Genomic DNA, 22,516 nt, shown 5'->3' on the forward strand with positions numbered 1-22,516 from the left:
TGAAACATGGCCGTTATGTTTGAAAAAAATCCAGGCCATAAAAACCCTGCCTCTCCTTTGTTCATGTAGCTATGCGCGACATTTTGAAAATTCAATATTTAAATTTCGAATGGCAATTATGTAGCTATGCGCAACATTTTGAAAATTCAAAATTTAAATTTCGAATGGCAGTCGATCCATGCTTTAATTGCGTGCATGGTTTGGGGTGACCGCGAATGGCGACGTGGACGATATCGAGGCTTGTTTTGATGATCATCAGAAAGTTTGGCAAAGAAGCCGACCATGCTTCATACATGCTATATGTATGTATTACCATCTACAAAGATGTCATGTCAATTCTAGTGTATGTATTATCATCTACAAAGATGTCACGTCAATTCTGGACAGTCACATCAGACTCCCATCGAATTGCCAGACATTCCTGCATGGAGCGACGGACATCAAGGTTTGAGGGAAAAAATGCCGGTGGCCGGAGTCTGAAAATTTTCTGACCGATGGAGGTTCCAGGAAATTCCTCCACCTGGTTAGACTATTCCTTTTGAAAAAACCTTAGGGCATTCAAATTCTACAAATTAAATAACTGAAACTCAAGTTTGTTAAAATTAACCAATCATGAAAAATACCATTTCATTACCATTTTTATTTTAATCAAAATCTGAAAAAGATTTTTAAAAACTCGAGTTTCAGTTGTTTAATTTGTAGAATTTGAATACTCTAAGGGTTATCCATTCAAAAATGTATTGTAAATAACAAAAAATCACATTTTTAATTGAAATTGTATTATTAAAAAGACAGCCGTCTAACTTATAGAAGAAATGACTGTGAAATTTTAATCAAAATTCCGAGATTTTTAAAAACTTGAGTTTAAATTATTTAATATGCATAATTCGAATCCTCCAAGGGTTTTCAAGGTGCTGAATTCATTTATGCATTCAAAAATATATTTTAAAGAACAAAAAATCTTGAAATTGCATTGCCAAATTTTGGTGAATTATGATGAAAAAGACTATTTCGTATATAGACTATGTTGATGTTATTTATTAAATTCTTTATGTCAATAATTTTAATAATAAGTATGACATTTTTGTTTAAATTTAAATATAAATTCAATAAGAATGTGAATATTTATGAAAATTATAGTAGCGAAAATTTCAATAATATACTTTATTCATATTCTTAATGTTTTTATTAAATATTTATATCAATCAAAATACGATCTCTCTGCGGTAATAATTTAGGGTGATGTATTTACGATCTCTCTACGGTAATAATTTAATATCTTTTATAACGAGCCATTTGCTGTGACTAGAAACTCGTGGGTTTTTACCTTTGGATCTGCAGTCAATCCAATTCGGGACAAGTGCAATCTGTAGTTAGGTTTGCTGATATCAGGTGCACACATTCCTTATCTTTTTCTAATACATATTTGCTCATATATTTTCAAGTATGAATATTTCACCACAGCTACCAAAGATTACCAAAGGCAGACCTAGCACAGTTACTCTACAAGGCCTTTATGAGTATATAGAGTCTTTAGAGAAACGTAGAGAAGAAAGAGAAGTCAAGCTACAAAAAGAGTTAGAAGCCATGCTGGAAAATAAATTTGCATCTCTTGAAGACACGATCCAAAAACAAATAGAAAATAAAATAGAACTATTGGAGAATAAAATGGTGGCAATGGAGACTAGGTTGCAGGTTATAGAAAAACAAAACCAAGATACTAACCAAACATCCCAGCAAGGAGATGTTGATACTTTAGAGAGTCTTAAAATGAAGGACATGATTAAAGAACTAGAAGAAAAAGTTAATAGCCGCCTCACCCTAAATAATGTGGCAGATAAATTAGATGTCAAACCAATTAAAGATGAAATGAAAAAATTAACAAAATTAGACCATGAGCGTAACAAAAGGGCCTTGAACCTTATAATCTTCGGTTTAAAAGAGGAGGTATATGAGGATACTTTATCCATAGCCCAGACAGAATTACATAATAGATTAGAAATTAAAACAACGTGTCTCACAGAAGCAAAAAGGTTGGGGAAATTAACTGAGAATAAAGGAAGATTGATCTGAATAAAGGTGAGCTCTACTAATCATAAGTATGACATAGTTAGTAAAACCTCAAGTCTAAAAGGAATGGGAATATTTATAAATGAATATATCATTCCAGAAGATCAAGCAGAATTAAGAAAGGAGGCTCAAAAGGTAAAAGAAGCTAGGAAGGAAGGAAAATGGGCAATAATTAGAAATAGAAAAGCCTTTATCCGAGATAGAAACCAAAAAGATAGTAATAAATAGCAATTCAACATGCTTCAGATTCTTTCTTGGAACTACTAGGGTTTTCGATGGAACAAAGGCCCCAAGCTAAGTGGGATTTCAAATGATGTTGATATTATTTTTCTTGTTGAAACTTGGGAGCACGAAGAATCTAAGGTTCCTAACATAGATGGATTTATGCTATGGTCTACCTGGAGCAAGCGATCCTCCCGTAGAGGCATTAGGGGAATAACTTGTTACATTAAGAAGAACATCTCCCCCCATGATAGGATTTATAAAAACGACCCTTACAACCAATATAGTTGGATAGAAATCACTGACATTAATAATAACAAGACCTACATAGAAACATGTTATTCCCCCCCATCAATTCTAACTTTGATAAGAAGAAGAATCTAGATAAAAATAGTCCCTACAATGGTTTAAAGGAATGATATTTCTAGCCTAAAGAATGAAGGTAATATACTTTTAATAGGTGACTCTAATGCTCAAACTTCGAGCAACTAAGCTATTATTCTAAGCAACCATTCCAACCCTAATCCTCTTTGGTTAGACAAAGACCCTACTCTGGCTAGTAGGTACAAAAGGAGCTCTGAAGACCTCAGGGAGAATTTGTTTGTGTCAGAGCTAGTCAAGCTCTGTAGTGCTCAGGATCTCATAATTTGCAACGGTCTAAAGAAGTGGCCCAATTCTAGCCAGATGACCTGCACCCATGGGCTTGGTAGCAACATGGTAGACTATGTTATTTCCGATCTCCCTTTTTACAATGAAATAATAAATTTGACATCTTAAACGACCACGAGCCTAACTCTGATCATAAGCCTTTACTTATAAATCTCAATTTTGTCATGCATAGAGATCCCATAGAAAATAATCCTTATAGCCAAAAGAACCTAATATTTGATAGAAATAAAAACGATCCCTTTCTAAATGAATTAAAAACTAATTTCTTCCTTTATCTAGTATAGACAAGATGGAAGATCTCTATCATAATTTTACTACAACCCTCTCATATTCTATTAACAAGTCCTCAATTGAAGTTTCAAATAATAAAAGAAATAGCAAAACCAACCCATGGTATGACAAAGATTGTAAAAGTGCGAGGAGAGCAATTAAGGAAGTTGTTGATGAATCTCTTAAAATGGGCAAGATAAAAATATACAAGGCCCTAACTAAAATGAAAAAGAGGCAGTACATTCGTAAAAGACAAGAGAATCTCTTACACCTCTCTAAGGTAGCTCCTAAGAAATTTTGGAGGCAGATTTTGACTAGGAAAACTAAAGATAATAATAAAATTGCTTTTCATGATTGTAATTCCTATCTTAAAAATATTTATGAATCTCCAAATGTCATGGATAACTTTGAAACCCTGCTCACAACAAAAGAAGTTTTCTCATTAGAAGACATTGATTTTGGGGTTAAACGCCTGAAAAATGGGAAAGCTAAGGACATCGAAGGTTACCAGGCAGAAATCTTAAAAATTGGAGGTCTTGTCCTCATCCCCCACATCCACAAGCTTTTCAATCAAGCAGTCAAGCAAGGGTTCCCTAAACCTTGGACTGAGAGCCTTATTATCCCTATTTTTAAAAGTGGGGATACAAATAACCCCTCTAACTATCGGACCATTATGATCAAGCCTCTCTTAGCCAAGCTATATGGTATTATTTTGGAAAAGAAGTTAAGCATATGGCTTGAAAGTGAAGGTAAGCGGGCTAAAAGGCCAAGCGGGTTTTAGAAGGCATCACTCAACAACATACCACCTCGTTACACTTAGGATCATTGTGGATGAATGTCGTAATGACAAATCCAATCTCTTTTGTTGCTTTGTGGACTTTAGAAAGGCTTTCGATACAGTTCCTAGAAACAACCTTTGGAATAGATTAGAAGAGCTAAAGGTTCCTTTCGAGTTGAGAGCTGTCGCTATAAGATTATACGAGAATGTAATTGCCAAGCTAAAAAGCAATGAGGGGTGGTCGAAAGATATTAAATGTAATATTGGAGTTAAACAAGGTTGCCCCCTCTCCCTTACCCTATTTGGCATTTACATCGACAAGCTTGAAGGTTATTTAGAGAAAGCAGGTTGTGTTGGCATGATCTTAGCTGGGATAGTTATCATCCTTCTTCTCTATGTTGACGATATTGTTCTTCTTGCAAGGTGCCCATCTGATCTTGATAAGAAACTTAGGCTTCTTAAGGATTTCTGCTCTAAACAATGTAAACTTTGAAACGGGAACTGATACTGTTACCCATTTTGTAGAGGTGGCAAAAAAATGACCCGATTTTCAAAAGTGGTGATGCAGAATACACATGTTTTTTTAGAACATGGTTTTTGAAACTTTAATTTTTTTCATGTGCATTAAGTTTTAGAATGGTAGTGAATGGTAGTGATTTTCATCCTGATTTTAAAAAGTGAGTATTCTGCATCACACCCTTTTTTAAAAAGACCTATTTTTTGACTTTAAATTTTCTAGTGTGTGAAATGTAAAAAATTATTTTCTAAATTTGATAGTTTTTGAAGTCGTCATTGTATTCATATTTTCTTGTTCTCTATCTTAATTTTTTATTTTTTTTTAGTGGGGTTTTTATTGTTTTGCATTTTTAAATTAGAAAGTCGATAGTTTGAATTTTAGATAATCTATATATTTAGACATCCTTAATTAATTTTTCAATCCACATGAAATAATTGTTTCTAAAAAACAACATTTTTTAACAATGGACATAAAAAATAACCATTTTTAACATAAATATAAGCAAAAAACTAAACGTTTTGATAATTTTTTGCTAGAATTAACATGTCAAAATCACAATTTTTATACAAAAATATTAACTAAAAATGGTCAAATAATAGTTTTTTTTATGAATTTCATGTCAAAAAGATAATAATAACTACTTTTTTTTTCAAAAATTAATGATTAACTTAAATCTAACCTCATTTAGTAACCTAAACAATGTGATACACAAAACTTTAATATTCATCAACCATGTGTAAGACCAACATTATTGTTTTGCCAAAACTAACCATAAAAAATAATTTATCTAATGAATTCGCATCGTGTGACTGCACATATATTGTCGTGGCTATTTAGCACAAAGTTTTGTACCCCACGATTATGATGTCACTCAATCCTAACGAGCCTTCCCTGGCTTATCAGATGATCTACTTGCTCGTACAATTAAAATCAAATTTTTTCATGAGCTACTAACTGGATTCCTTGGTCAATACATCACCGTGTATCAACTGGGGGATGATAAATTATCAAGGTGCTTGTTGTTGGGCTGATAAACCACTATTAGAGTGCTTTCCACGACTAATAAACCACATGTAACTAAAATATTGTATGAAATGACCATGATTTCCAAGAGTGTTGGCATGTAACAATAAGTTTTTATAAAGACTTTGTTTTTATAAAGACGTGCTCCCAATTGGTTGATGTCAAGAAACAATTACGAACTTTGTAAAAACTGTTTCTTTTTTTGAATGGTTTTGGCAAATACCATTAGTTTATGGACACCAATATTTCTAAAGGGGGGATTGATTATGGGGAATTAACCCAAAATATATGTGCAAGGACATTTATTCTTAGGGAATTGATTATTTTGTGCCTACAAGTTTATGCATTTTAGCATGTGAGCTTGACTCTACCTTATACTGGAAGGAGAATTTATTTTTATTTTTTATTTCTATGGTAGTAAATTATATGAGCAAGTAAAAATTGTGCTCCATCATGCTAAGGATGGTCACTTTATGTTTTTCTTAACTTCGCTAGAATTCTTCCACCTTTCTTACCCAATTATTATATAGAAAAATACATATTTATGGAAATGGGATGAACCATGGAAAGACATGAGAGCTAGAGATACAAGTCATTAGAATTTATTTATCATTTATATAAGCAAAATAATTACATATGTAATAACAAATGCCTCTCCACAAGAACGAGAAATACTACAGATTGTTGGGTTAAACAATACTCCATCACGTTGTGGAGAATCATTCCATACCATGCATAAAATTGTTACTCCAAAAGAAAGCTCGAACTCCAAGTTGAATGATAGAGTATGATGTTCACCGAGAAGAGAAAGAAAGCTTTCATGAAATTTTGTGTGCAAAGACAAAGGTAATCTAGTTTTATTATGTTGAAAAGATTTGATGATTCTGTGTGTAAAACTCCATATAATATGTAAATTTGTAAGTTGACTTCATCCTGACGAATAAAAATATTGTTAACTTCTTATATCACTGGTTTTTCTAATCGCCCACCAATCCCCACGACATTTTGGGCGGATGGTCGATTCCCGGAATCGACCATGCGCCCCCCGGCCGCCCGTGGTGGCGCGGCGGTGGGCGGAGTGGCCTTCCTGCAGGCTCGAGCATTAAAGAAACAACATCAATCATTCGCCATGGGTTTCAACGACGGTAATGCAGATTACAATTCGACGGTCATGGCCATTGGCAGCAAAATCATGGTGGCAGCCGTTGTACTTCTCTTCACCGCAGTTCTCTTCGTTCTGGGTCTGCATATTTATGCGCGCTACTTCTGGGGGCGCAGGAGATCTTTCCGACGCCATCGTCTAGCCTTTGCCAGCGAGCAGGATCCCCCAAGGCTCCAGAATACAATTTATAAATACCATTATACAATTTATAACAGAACGGTGCATATATTTCTGCGATTACACGCAGCATTGTCTCAAGGAATAGTCCCATTTGTATTTGCAAGGGGGTACGACTTACACTCAAACAATCTTAGCACAACTTAAGATTAAGATCAAGATCAATATCAAGTTAAAATTTCAAATGAAATTATGAAATTTCAAGATCACGGTTATATGTTTACCAATGGCTAATCAAATATTTTGATTACGGGGTCATATTTGGCATGCTTGTCTCTTTGTCAATCGCAGTGACATACTATGTCCTTCTTGAGGTTTAGCATATTTGTAGCTAGCAGTTGTTATTCACTTTAACTTTGACTCCACTTGTGACTAGATTTAGACTGGTATTGCACCCAGTATTACTCATGGTTCGGTGTAATGGGATCGCTTGTTTCTTCACATGATGCATTTAATGTAGCTACATAGTATAATGCGGTTCATATAAAAATGGACAAACACGTTTCAGATATCTATGTTGGGATAGGCTTTAAAAATTCTGAATCTTTTTTTTTTTTCACTAGTTACGTCCATGGTAGCGGGCTGCGAGAGATCTTTGTGTATAGTGGTGTGAAATATTAAAATAAAATAATACAGGTTTGTATTTATAGGACGCTAAGTTAACCTGAATGCATGCCTCCTCTCAATGCACAAACGATTTATAAGCTAACCAAACTAATTAAAGAGATCACATATAAATTCGTCAATGTGATTGTATATAGATTGTAACAGTTCATTACTGTGAAAAAATATAAATTCACAAACCGATTGCATTTACATATAAACTAAGTTTTCCTTTTTATACATACAAAATTTTATTAATAAAAAGGTTGAAGTCAAAGTTAGAATGGTTACGAGTCAAACAAAAGCCATACATTACAGTGCAATTTTTTATATATGCTGTTAGTGAGAGTTTAAATGTTCAGTTCAAACATAATTAAAATTGATATGATAATCAAACATTTTCTTTTTGAATATTTAAAAATATTAGAGAATTTGCAATCGATATAAAAAGAAAATAATACTGTTTTTATATTTCTAATAATCGAATAAACTTGTTGAAACCAGAAACCCCTTACAAATTCAATCTAAACATTGATACTCGAAAAATGATAAAGTGAGCGCTAAAGGTGAATTCTTTTGCCTAAATTCGACAAACCCATAGCAAATTCTATGTGAAGATCGACAAATTATAAAGTGAGCGCTAAGTCCTGAGGACACAGCGGGCAAGTCGAGTGCGAGTGGAACCACATGTCGATGCAGTCGATGTGGAAGGTGTGATGGCATTTGGGGAGCAGTCTGGCCTTCTCGTTCTCTTCAAATTCGCACAAACAGACGGCGCACTCGAGCCCCTCTTTGTGATTCTCCGACTGATAGACGAACACGGGAAGCGCTTCTATCGCTGATTTGGCAAGGCCGACATTCTGGAGCCTTGGGGGATCCTGCTCGCTGGCAAAGGCTAGACGATGGCGTCGGAAAGATCTCCTGCGCCCCCAGAAGTAGCGCGCATAAATATGCAGACCCAGAACGAAGAGAACTGCGGTGAAGAGAAGTACAACGGCTGCCACCATGATTTTGCTGCCAATGGCCATGACCGTCGAATTGTAATCTGCATTACCGTCGTTGAAACCCATGGCGGATGATTGTTGTTGTTTCTTTAATGCTCGAGCCTGCAGGAAGGCCACTCCGCCCACCGCCGCGCCACCACGGGCGGCCGGGGGGCGGATGGTCGATTCCCGGAATCGACCATCCGCCCCCCGGCCGCCCGTGGTGGCGCGACGGTGGGCGGAGTGGCCTGGCCTTCGCCTTCCTGCAGGCCCTCCGAAGATCCACAACGCAAAATCCCCTTCTTGTTCCAGGGATGCATTGAATCGCATAAAGTGCAAGAGCGGTCTGAGTTATTAGTCTCACTCAACCCAAAAGGGGAAGTGCAACTCCACAGTGGAAGAATTCTGAAAGAGATCACATGAACAAGAAGGGGATTTTGCGTTCCAAATAATTGGCTGCCAAAAAGCCAACGAATTGAAGAATTCAATCATTGTGCAAACTGATTTTCATAGGTGGCCTCAGCAAGTGAATTTTTGTTGCCTATTGCGGACATATGTGATCGGGGTTTTTTGCAGAAGGACCCAAATTGACTTCATTGCGAGAAGTTCCTAAAACTTGAGGGTAATCTTAGAGATTTCGATAGTTCCTTTAACACTAGTTTTTATCAAAAACGCCCTGCAAGTTGTGAATGGTTGGCAAAAGAAAACAAAAACGTAGGGAAATAAAAGGTTGTTAGCTGCTAAGTAGTCTCCCGTGACTCATATTTATTCAATAATGATATATCCTTATCGATTTGTTCATCAGATGAATCAAAATATTGTTTTCCTTTTTGTAGAAGCTATTGCAGATTCATTTTTCAAAAGATTTGAGCCAATATTGCTGGAAATTGATCTTAAAAGTCCTTTGACAACAATTCTATGACTTATGTTGCTCTTCATAAGCAAGTTGTGGAACCTGGGGAATGATATCCTTGATTTTGTTATTATTAACTCATTTACCACTGCACATGAAAATCAATGAGCTGGAAATTCAGTTAACTAAGTTACTTGATAATTTATTCTGGATTTCCAACCAAATGGAAAAACTATTCATAATTGATTATATTGGACATAGAAAAGAGAAGGAAGGCATCGATCCCATAGTAAATCTGCAAAAACTTGAGGAGTACAATGCTATTGGCAAAGTTGGAAAAGTTCCACCATGGGATTTTGTATTTTGTTGAAGAAAAAACGGGATTAAAATAATCCTTAAGGGTGCAGTCTCAAAAATATTCAATAGTTATTGTTGTAAATAACTTCAATTCTGAATCTGAAGAAGACGTGTGTTAACACACTCGAATAAGGAGAACGCTGTTAAGAAAATGTCGTGGGGATTGGTGGGCGATTAGAAAAACCAGTGATATAAGAAGTTAACAATATTTTTATTCGTAGGAAGAAGTCAACTTACAAATTGACTTTCCTGCATCACCTTACATCCTCCTCCTATAGGGTTGATTCCAAATTGTGTGTTGCTAAAAGTGGTATCGTTACAAGGGAATGATGAAAACTGCAGACATTATTCTCAGCGTAGCCTTGGCGTAATTTATACATCTCATTTTTCTGAAGTATTCGAATGTCAAGCGGGTCTGGTTCACCTCATTTATCATGTAAAGTCACATGAATCAAAAATGAGAGGGAACTTAAGTCATATTTGAGAATATTATATTTATTTCAATCAACCAATGAACTTGTGTTTTTGAAGTCATGTCATAACCATTACCCAATAAAACTAAGTCAATCATGTGAGTTTGAGTTGTCAACGAATAAACTACATGCATTTATAATATTGAATATCATATATTACATTGTTTGCAAAATTAAACAAAAACTTGAAGGTACCGAGAAGACATACCAAACATATATATACATATAATAGTAATACATGTAATGTGGAGAAAGAAGATTTGAAATCAAATAATACATATAAAAGTAATACATATAAATGATATTATAATATAATTAATGAGTTAGTAATTAAATGAGAGTATAATAAAACTAATAAGTTATTAAAAGGAATTATCAAATGTGTCAACAAAGAATAAAATAAATTAAAAATAGTAAGAGACTTAATGAAGAATAAAAAAGGAAATAACAAATAATTGGATAAATTATAAGAAAGTAAATACAAATGTATTAATAAAATGACCCAGGGTAGGGGTAGGGGTAGGGGTAGGGGTAGGACGGGGCGGTAAGGGGGGGCGGGCCGCGGGGGTTGAGACATAAAAAATTGGTTTTATTAGCATTTTTTAAAAAGTATGAAAATTGACCCTAAAAAAATAAATCATTATTCCAGTATCAACACTTTCGTTCTGAAGCTATATTTTGTAGGAAAATTTCGTAGAAAATTTCGTAGTCACTGCCATTTTTAAAACAGCCGCAAAATTGACACCTAAAAAAAAAATCATTATTCCAGTATCAACACTTTCGTTCTGAAGCTATATTTTGCAGGAAAATTTCGTAGTCACTGCCATTTTTAAAACAGCCGCAAAATTGACACCTAAAAAAAAAAACATCGTTCCAGTATACACACTTTTCGTTTTGAGCACTGTTTTTGTGGTTTTTTTTGGGTTTTTGGGCCAGAGTTCCCGTTTTGAGTTTATAGTTCCCGTTTCAAAGTTTACATTGTTTCTACCATGGGTATGACTGTTAACACTGACAAAACAAAAGTTATGATTATCAAATCCAAGAAGGACACTTACACTAATTTTATGTATGACAATAATAACTTGGAGGAAGTGTATTCTTACAAGTACCTAGGAATTGATATTCATCACAAGCTCAACTGGAACTATAGCATTGAGAAAAGGATTAATGAGGGGTAGAAAGCTTATTTTGGTCTTGAAAATAATTGTAAAACGACAAACCTCGTAATGTGGGATAAAAAGAAGTTCCTCTTTGAAACTTTAGTCACTCTTGTTATCTTATATGGATGTGAGGTCTTTGGTTGCAACATCTCTAGAGAATCCTAGAGAAAGATTGAGCAAATCCAAAAGCGTTTTATAACGTATAACCTGAAAATTAAAAGCAATACACCCTATCCTATTCTCCTTATAGAAGTAGGTCTTTCCCCTATCGAGAGCCTAGCTATGACTAGGCTTTTGTTGTACAAGCACAAACTCAATAACATAGGAGATCATAGACTTCCTAAGCTAGCTTTAAATTCTAGCCAAAACCACCTAAGGCTCAAGCGGGGGTGGTATAAAGACACGAGGGCCTGGTTAAACCTTTGGGAGATCAACGAGAATGATGCATTGCAAAACATTAATAACATTAAAAATATTGTTACTTCTAAGTTCAAAGAAAAAATGTGGTGTGAGAAAGATTTAGCAGCTAAAAGAAAATTAAGTTATTATAAGAAGGTCATCAACCCCACCCTAGAAGATTAAAAATATCTCTCTGTTTTAACTAGCTCAAAGAAGAAAATTAATATAGCGAAGATTAGAATGAACTCTCATGAGCTCCATAGTGAAACAGGTTGTTGGGCAGTTCCTAAAACACCATGGATGGAAAGGATCTGTCATCTCTGTGAGAATAGGAACATCGAGGATGAAAACCACTTCCTCTTAGAGTGCCCCGCATACAACCACATTAGATCTCAGTTTCATAATCTTTGTTGCAATACTGACCTTCCTAGCCTTTTACGATGTCAAAATTATAGTGAGCTCGGGAGGTTTCTCTCCAAGCTTTTTGAGCATAGGAATAAAATCTTAAATCAAACTAAATAGTTTGTTTCTTTAGGTCCGATAGACCAAAGTTTGTTCTGAGTGGACGTTGACATTTTAGAATAAACTTTCCAAATTTTTAATTTTATTACGAATAATTATTAAGTGGATGGTAGAGATTTAATCTCCATGGAATATGCTAGAATATTCATAGTAGTATTCTTAAATCAAGGGTTAACATTTATCTCTAAATTAGTTATGCTCTTTTAATTAATTTATCTCAAATTAATTAATTAGAGAAAATGGCATATCAACACGTGTCATATTGAGTATGTGGTATCGATAAAGCATGTATTAGCCCTAAAGATTGTAATAAAAACTATTTACAAATTAAAAATTTTCATGATAAAGTTGGAAGAATCCCCATGATTATATATATATATATATATATATATATATATTATGGAATAAGTGTTTTAATGCTTATCTTGGATTAATACCTACGATATTTGCTAACCGTTTAATTTATATAGTTACATTAATCATAATTTATTTGTCAAATTTATATTATCACACATTTCTATTCTTAAATATATGTTGATTCCTTACCTTTTAATTTAATATATATATTGAAATATATTATGGAATAAATGTTTTAATGCTTATTTTGGATTAATACCTATCCATATTTTCTAACCATTTAATTTTTTTTCAGAGGAAAAAAACACGATGATATTATATTCAGGAATATAATGAGCGAATACAAAAAATCATATGAGGCTGGCCATCGAGACAGGCCAATAGGATAAGAGCAGGAGAGTAAAACCATTACATATAAACCGAGAGAAAGTGACCAACAGGCAGGCCAATAAGAGCATATGAAGATGACCGAGAAGCGCAAATCGTCCTGTAAACATACATAAGACATCATATGTAGGCCGATAGGCAGAACGAAGGAGGACGAACCGATATGATCCAAGAAGGAATCATAGATCAACCTGTATCCATAATATTGACTATAGAGAAGCATTCCAGGAGAGAATGGACATAGCAAAAAGGCGATAGAAAATAAACAGCAGGATCAGGATGGGTCAATCATAGCAGATATAAGGAACAGAGTGGAGGAGAGAGGAGCCATGTATTCCTGGAAGATGCAAGCGTTCCGCCATTTCCACAAGGTCCAGCACATGAAAATGAATAAGGATCTCCATGCCGGTCGCATTAAATTATGATGAATATAGTGATATAAATTAAATGGTTTAATTTTAACCATTTAATTTATATCACTATATTCATCATAATTTAATTTGAAAATTTTATATTATCACATATTGCTATTATATATGTTGACTCTCACTTTTTAAAAATAAAAATCCATATATCTAAAATCACCAAGTGATGTATAAGAGATAAGCTTTTAATTTTGTAAGACTCGTTCACAATCTCCACCCACTAACCTATTGTATTATGTCAAAAAAAAAAAAAACCAAAACAAACAAACTTTTAACCAAAACCATCATAATTAATTACGTACGTATTTATTAACAAATTTTAAATTATAACTCACCACTTAAAAAAATACAATTCCACAGGGGAAAATACAATTTCTTCCACCTACTACCATTTAAAAGTTTATAAGTATTTTGGATCTTCAATATACACATTAAACAATGATTTCTAAAGGGAGCGTGAACCTCTAAAACAAAACACTAAAAAAACGCACGGAAGACCAGAAACCCGCGGAAACGAAAGACGGAATCCTCTTGAATTGAATTCAAAGAACTCGAACAAACTGGTTTTCTCATTTCTGTGTGGCTACAGCTTCTCGTCCTTACCAGAACCCATTTTCTTGATTGCACAGAGCAAAATATTTTAGTGGTGTGAACATGCGAGTAAGCACAGAGAAAAACCAGTGCACGAATGGAGTCCATGGAGCAACAGAAAAGGTCAGACAGGCTCATATTGGTGGCCATAGACGAGAGCAAGGAAAGCATCAACGCTCTCCAGTGGGCTCTTGACAACCTGTTTACACCGCAGGATAGAATCATTCTCATTCATGCTCAGCGTGATGCAGTTTCCTCTTTCGCACCAGGAAGCCCAGGTCAGTCTTTTCAAGCATTTTTACTTTGGCTGTAATGGAGATTTGGAAATTGCCATTCACCATAAAATGATGCTAAGGGTTTTATGTTTATTGATTGGAAGGATTTTAATATTGTGGCCACAGAAAGCAGATAGTGTGTTCTGTAGATTCATCCCAGAGCTTGTGATGGCAAATTTTCATCTCGAAGTGTTTTACTCTGTTTTGGGTTTGTTGTAGAGGCCGACTTCTAATTGCAATTTGGCATGACCAGTTTTTATGGTGCCAGCAGAGGTGCTCAAGCTGTTGGAAAATGATATCAAGAAGTGTACAGAGACGATTTTTGCGAAGGCAATGGATTTGTGTAAATCCAAAAATGTAAGTATACTTTTATTGTACATTGGAAATAGAGAAGTTAGTGTGAACTAGATAAGAGGGTTGATTCAAAACTAGTATAGATTATTTGATGTTCAGTTGAATGGTAATACTGGAAGCCTTTTTCCTTTAATCTTTAGATGACGGTATTGAATCCCTTTTAGCCATGCTTTCATTACAAATGGCTTACAAATTGCATTGAAAGAGCAAAAGTTTGTTTACAGCAAAGATATTTAGATATTCTGTTAGAAAGAAATTTTTATTGAAGTGTAAATTTCAGAATATTTTGGAATTTGATGGTAGAAGCAGATTGTTTGATATTGCAGACAATTTTTAAAAATATTTTTGAAATCTAAAAATAACTCATAAATGACTACGGAAATGTTCCCAAAATCTACCATCAACATGAAAATAACTAATCAAAACTCATTTATGTTTATTGTATAATTGTGTATTGAATCTAGATAGTAGATTGGGCTTCTATAACATAGACATTCACAAAAACCTATCTAAATCTGGGTTCTAGGGTACCAAGCTGCAGGATGTATCTCTTAAACTCATACAAATAACTGAGGTTCAATTATTGGAATTTAAGACCTGCAAGTTTGAACTTTGCAGATTTGGAGTACACATTAGACTCACTAATAGATAGATTTAGGCTCGTACGTTTCTTAATTGAGTGTCAAAGTCCTTCAATCCATGAGAAAAAAAAATAATGTTCAGTTAAAATCCAGTGCGGACTTCCTTAGTCACAGTCAGAATGTAATTGGCAAATGAGCATGCCGTGTACTTTTGAACCTTAATCCTTTTTAACTCAAAACCAATACCATCTTAGAGCAAGACACTAGTGCAGATTGGATTTATGGTTAAGTGCCTCTATGATTATTTCAAAACTTAATGAGACATTTAACGTCAAATTTTGTTCTATCAATTAAGGTCTTGGCTCATTTTAGTTAGGATTGCAAAGGTGGAAGTCTCACACCATAAAGCGGTTGCCAATTTATATAGGGGCCATTTAAGTTGGGGTAGGTCCAAAGGTGGAAGTCTCACACCATAAAGCGGTTGCCAATTTATATAGGGGCCATTTAAGTTGGAAACTCAGTGTACATGTCCAACAAGGCTTGTGGGCAGTTGTATTGAGATTAAGAATATAGTGGCAGTTCCATTGATTCGATCTCAGATCTCCTAATTGACCTTCCCTGGGTTACGGAAAACAGGTAACAAAAAGAAAAAATAACAAATTGAAAGGCCAATTGCCATTATTAGATCGGTCATGATATTCATCCTATCATGTAAGTTCTGAGATATTAGTACACTGTTGATTTGAAAATATCACAATATCAATTCCAAGATCAAAACATATTCTTGCACTGATCACACCAATTGCAATCTGCAGCTTTTCCGTCGGTCATGATATTCATCCTATCATGTAAGTTCTGAGATATTAGTACACTGTTGATTTGAAAATATCACAATATCAATTCCAAGATCAAAACATATTCTTGCACTGTTCACACCAATTGCAATCTGCAGCTTTTACGTCTTCTTTATCTATGTAGTTTTAATATGGAAAACCTTACAGATTTTTTTCCTTCCAATGTCCCAGGTGACTCCGGAGATAAAGGCTCACACTGGAGATCCCAGGGAGGTCATATGCGATGCTGCCAAAAAGTATAATCCTGAAATGTTGGTGATAGGTAGTCATGGATACGGAGCTTTTAAGAGGTATGGTTGAACAAAATTCCCCCTTATTTGCAGCTCTAAGAAGTGCGTTTCCAAAACAAGCATTGTTACTGATATGATTGATTTGAAATTATTCATGTCGTTGTTTCAGAAAACTAGCCATTCCCTTCGTTTTGTAATACAACACTTATTTTAAGCAGGGGATATTGGATTCTGCAGGGTGGTTCTCGGCAGTGTGAGCGAATATTGTGTCCACCACGTACAGTGCCCTGTTGTTGTAGTGAAGCCCCAGCATAGCAAGGCTCAATGATTTTCATTAGCCTCATGTCATCAATGTGCTCTGAATCATTTAATGCTGGCTGGCCTTTATGTGCATATTACATCTACAGCGAAAAGTGGCTACCACATGAAAACAGAGATACCATATATACTACTTTTTGATAGAAATATATTTCAAAACATGGACCAAGGAATTTAAATACTCACTCGTAAAAACAGAGATACCATATATATTACTTTTGGTAGAAATAATATTTCAAAACATGGACCACGGAATTGAAATACTCACTCGTAATATTTGCTGGTAATTTCCATTGTCTTTTTGGAACATTGAAAATATGCTCTGCTTTATGCATGGTTGTATGAAACGATTAAAACACGACATGATTGTCACTAGAAAATTGGAATACACTTCATGGAACATATATTGCCAGTGTACTGTATGATATGATATTTCATTTGAGTCATGCTTCAAAATTGGAATACACTTCATGAAACATATATTGCCATTGTATTGTATGATATGATTTTTGATTTGACTCATGCTTCGTTTGCATCTTATTGTATCGGATCATATTTACTTCTCACCTCTCTCTGTTCCTTTTATGATAACCTGAACTCTGTTGTGAACAATAATTTACTTGGTAATTGCAAATGCAAAATGTCCTGCAAAGAGAATCTCAGGGTCCGTTATGGCTTGCAAGCTGTAGATATGTACATGATTTTGGATTCCTGAGTGCACACATGCTCCGGACAGAACATAAGAAAAGACCCTTGCAGAGGCAAAAATATTTTAAATTCAATTTAGGCATTCTCAATTAGATATTGGGTTTTGTTTTTATCGTAGAAAAGCATGGTCATTTGGGTAAATTTGATCTGGTCATTGTCAATTTGATATAGTTATTAACGGATATACTATTGGTGGTTAATCGTTGTGACCTGTAGCCTATGGCATCGGCTTTGGGGACGTCGATATAGGGGGACAAGTTGGGACAAGTTTTCAGGACAGCTCTAGCACGCCTCCAAATATTCTGGGGACAATAGGGTGGGGATGGCAATTATATATATATATATATATTCAGTGTGCATATACTACAAATATGAATGATGAGTAGAACACATTGAAATAAACACTAACTAACTTAGAAATCTCAAATTCATCTTAGTAATTATGAAAGATGGCAAACATTGAATTGTCTAATAACTTGGTAGATTAAATATTATATATTCAAGGGAAAAACATGGATAATAGTCCAAGATAATACATATTGTGAGTGCCAAATGGTGTCCAAAAATGCTTGACACCGACTTCCTTGTCTGCATGGAGTGATGGATCATCCACCTCTTCATCAATCTGGGAAGGATCCTCAGGAGCTACATCCCACTGCACTGCTAGCCCTTGTAAATACTCTCGTGCTTTCCTTGTAAGAAGGTGAAGACTGGGATGCACATAAACTAGTTTTTCTGCTCTCTTGGGGATAAAACTATATGTGGACCAGTGCCTTTCTGTAGCTGAAGAACTAGCAACTTGAGATAGTGAACACATAGCTAGAGTGTGTATTTCTGAAGCTTTGTCCCCATACATCCTCCACCACCCACTAGGACTTCTTTGTGCCATACCCATCTAATGTTGCTTTGCAGCATTAAAGAAACTAGGGCTACTGAGCATCACAAAGTCAAGAAATTGTTCTCGAATTGTGGTTTCTTGCTTTTGTGTATACATCTTTTGTATGGCATCAATAAACTCTTGTTTCACTTTAGGACCATCTATTGGTGCACCTGCACCTTCCTTTTCAATATACCACTTTGAATTGAGTGCATGAGCGGCCATATGAAGAGGTGTGTTCAACCTGTTCCATCTCTTTTCTATCAACTTTTGGATTTCATTAGAAGATTCCAAAGAGGGGTCTTGTAAAGAGCAAGAGAGGCATGGTGGTTGCAAATGAACATCTGTGCCTCTCTTGCATCCAAAATAATGTGGGTGATCCAAGGAAATTTTCCAATGTCTTTGAGTGCTTTATTCAAAGCATGCACACAACAAGGAGTCCAAAATAAGTGCTTATACCTATTTTGTGTCATTAACCTCATAGTCCTGCAAATTAGTGCAACATGCGTGGTAACTTGAACTATATTGGTAGGACCAATCTCCTCAATTGCATCATTCAATACCTCAAATTGGAAAGTTGCAACCTTCATTTTTCAAGTACAATAATTTTCCCTTAAGAAATAAGACCCAATTGGACAGGTGACAATGATATTTAACAAAGGCCTTTGTTGAATATTTGTCCAACTATCCATCACTGATCCAGGTGGCTCCAAAAATGCTCAAAATTAAGAAGTGGCTTTGGTAAAGCTCAAAAATAAAATTTTTAGATTGCAATGAAACCGAGATTAGATCAAAAAGCTCATCGCAAGCTTTCCAATTGCGCGAAAGACACCTCAACCGACATCGTATGAAGAAGTTAAGAAACTTGAAATTTTTCGAAAACAACTAAAATATTTGCAGGCAAGGACATTTGCCATGCTGACAACAACAATACAAACATTGATGTCAGCCATATGGATGTTGACATTAGTCATACAGATGCTAATGTTAGCAGGTGATGTGGTAGTACGGGCGAGGGAGAGCCAATCATGATATGACCCGTGTCAGTTGATGTCAACAACTGAGTCAGCCACCTAGTCAGTTGTACGGAGAAATCCGGATGTGACACATGGCAACACAATGAGCATGCCGGATTTTACTAAGGAGGCGACAATTTGGACTAGTCTGGTGGCCGCTAGCGACGAATTTGTTGCCTACTTGAAATGACTAGTAACCCCTCAAATCTTGGTGGGAAACTAGTATGGCGGAGGAATAAAATAATATATTTTAAAAAGGGTCAACGACTGACCAACGGGTAGTCAACCCCGCCCACTGGCCAATGGTGGCGCGTTATATATATATATATGACAACGGGCAGCGGGAGTTGAACCTGCCCGACGGGTTCGCCGACACTGACACAAATTTAAACTTTGCTTCAAAACAAAACAAAATCGTGCACCCAAAATTCATTCACCACTTGTGTTGGTTGGGGTTCGACCCCAGGTCACTTAGAACTTAATCCAGGGCGTTGCTAGTGAACCATAGGTGGCAGCCTTTGATATGTCCACCAACCACACCCATTTAAACCATAACAAATGCAAATGGGGGAGGAGCAGATACGTTGAGGAGACTGACTGATCAACGTGCCTATAGAACCAAAGCCAAACCACGCCCTTCTTGGGCATGAAATTCGAGAAAGATTCCATTGAATCTTAGAGGGGATATTTTGTTGAGAACCTTGTAGAGAATCTTTAGATTCTTTAGAGCCTCAGGAATCACCAAAGCAGAAATAGGCCGAGTTTATACTCATTTTACTCGGTTTTCTGCAAGGAACACAGTGGTGAAGTCAGTTTCGTCATATGGGCAACCGAACTTCAATGAACCCTTGAGAGGGAATCTTTGAGATTCTTGGGGGCCAAATTTTGACCGAACTTAAACAAGGTTGAATTTATAGTCATTTTCATGACTTTTCTCTAGGAATCCAATCGTGCAGCCTGTTTCTTCAGCAAAGGTCTACACTTCCAGGCCATCCCTAAAAATGGAGGTATAAGGTGCCTTTTGTAGACATGTAATTTGATTTTTTACTGAAGATTAATGAAAGTGGTCTCCCCACTTTGAGCAGAGCCTGGAGACGTAGCCCACATTTGGTGAACTCTATTATCAACTTGTTGTGCTTTGTTTCTCAGGATTGCCTTTCATTTCCGTTTATGTTATGCGTATGCATTTTATGGTTACATGCTTTTTATATGCAGTTCTGAATGCATCAGTGAAGTAAAAGGAGCCAGATTAAGTTTTGTATCAAGTGTGATATTTAGAAAAAGAAAGGATTTCCTTCGTCACATAGCCTCAGGACAAGTGAAGAAAATCATGGTTTGGGTGAAGAACTTCTACAAATTAGAGGCAAAAGACTGTTCTTCTTTTAGCACAAAATAATAGAAGGTGCAGATTCGAGACATCGGTGATTTGTGGCATAGAAGATTGGGTCACTTACACCATAGAGCTTTGAAAATCATGCAACAAAATTATATATGACTTCCCAATGGTAAACTAAAGCAGAGAGATACATGCAAAGGGTGTACATTAGGTAAGTACACCAAATCCACCTTTCATGATAAGGATAGTCGAGCGCAAGCGATCCTTGAACGAGTTCACTCAGATGTGCGCGGACCGTTCTCCATAGCCTCCGCGACCAAGCATATGTATTATGTAATATTTGTAGATGATTTTTCTTGTAAATGTTGGACTTTCTTCCTGTAGAATAAAGATTAGACGTTCGCTAAATTTTGTGAATTTAAATCACTTGTTGAGAAAGACACTAGCAAGAAAGTTAAAGCTCTCAGGAGCGATAACGATGGAGAATATGTGTCGAATGAATTCAAAAACTTCTGTGCATCAGAAGGCATTTGACGGGAATTAATAACACCCTATAAGCCATAGTAGAATGGAGTGGTTGAAAGGAAGAACTGAAGTATTGTGGGCGCTGCAAGACGATGTTACTTGATCAGGGCCTACCATTGCACTTATGGGCTGAGGCATGCAACACAAATGTATATGTGTAGAACAAAGGTCCTCATCAAATTCTCAGGCTGAGTACACTAGAAGAATTTTTTTCAGGTAAGAAACTAGATGTGGCACACTTCAAGATCTTAGTTTAATGTCATGTTACCAAGGATGCAAGGAAAAAACTAGAACCGACAGCTGAGTTGGGCATATTTGTGGGGTACACTAATACACCTCACAATTATCGAGTGTACCTTCCATCTCAAAGGATGACAATGGTTCATAGAGATGTGAAATTCGATGAAGAGAAGGCCATGAGATGTTCCCTTGAGAGGGAGATTCAATTGCATGCATATGAGAAGCTTTTAGCTCCAAAGAAAGAACCTTCGGATGATGTGGAGCAACCACATGCAGAGGCGCAGAGAGTGGAAGCACCCACTCATGCAGAGACTTCCAAAGATGGAAGGAAATGCACCAGAGAAGCTGACAGGTTGATGCATGGTGCTAGAGAGAATGTGGGAGCACCCACATCTCAGCGCAGGAGAGGAGGTCACCATATCGGTACACTGGCTACATGGATCTCATGAGTGAAAGTGTAGATATTGAGCCATACTCATTTGAGGAAGCAATGCAGAAACTAGTATGGGTTGATGCCATGGTAGAGGAGTATGACTCCATTATCAGAAACAATGTTTGGGAAGTGGTCCCAAGACCAACAGACAAGTCAGTGGTGAGTTTCAGATGGCTTTACAAGGTAAAGCAAACAACAGATGGGAGTGTGGAGAAGCACAAGGCCAGATTTGTGGCTAGAGGGTTCTATCAGGTGGAGGGAATTGATTACGAGGAGACCTTTGCTCCAGTAGCAAGGTACTCTTCAATTAGATCTATTCTCACTTTCAGCGTAGATGGGATGGAAGATACATCAGACGGATGTGAAGACAACATTCCTCAACAGAGTGATTGAGGAAGAGATGTATATTGAGCAACCAGAAGGATTCAAGACCTTCAACAAAGAGTTGCATGTGTGAAAACTCAAGTGAGCATTGTATGGATTGAAACAAGCACCCCATGCTTGAATCACCAAGATTGACAGCTATTTCACCACGTTGGGCTTCACCAAAAGTGAAGCAAATGCAAACGTTTATTATATTGTAGTTGAAGGTAAATTGTTGATTATAGTATTATATGTCGATGATTTAATTCTAATAGGTGATAAGAAGTTGGTAAAATCTCGCAAAGAGGATTTTACAAGAGAATTCGAGATGAAGGACATAGGGCTCATGCATTATTTCCTCAGTATAAGTATGACAAGGAGATGATGAACTATTTGTCTCTCAGGGCA

The 22,516-nt window shown here is 36.0% G+C and overlaps 2 protein-coding genes across 2 annotated transcripts; one reads left to right on the top strand and one right to left on the bottom strand.

Annotated features, from left to right (window-relative positions):
* Positions 1-8,117: 8,117 nt before the first annotated feature.
* Positions 8,118-8,561, bottom strand: LOC149201710 (RING-H2 finger protein ATL2-like). Its single transcript, XM_089401334.1, has one exon. It carries the CDS (start codon positions 8,559-8,561, stop codon positions 8,118-8,120), a length of 444 nt encoding a protein of 147 aa, XP_089257460.1.
* A 5,292-nt stretch (positions 8,562-13,853) lies between these two features.
* Positions 13,854-16,966, top strand: LOC149201711 (uncharacterized). Its single transcript, XM_089399801.1, has 4 exons — positions 13,854-14,276; positions 14,527-14,630; positions 16,234-16,352; positions 16,530-16,966. Exons 1-4 carry the CDS (start codon positions 14,096-14,098, stop codon positions 16,618-16,620), a joined length of 495 nt encoding a protein of 164 aa, XP_089255927.1. The 5' UTR covers positions 13,854-14,095; the 3' UTR covers positions 16,621-16,966.
* Positions 16,967-22,516: the final 5,550 nt, after the last annotated feature.

Source organism: Pinus tabuliformis, chromosome 2_1 (genome assembly GCF_031772625.1).
Source record: "Pinus tabuliformis cultivar Carrire ecotype Pingquan chromosome 2_1, CPIR1, whole genome shotgun sequence".
In the NCBI taxonomy this organism is placed as follows: domain Eukaryota; kingdom Viridiplantae; phylum Streptophyta; class Pinopsida; order Pinales; family Pinaceae; genus Pinus; species Pinus tabuliformis.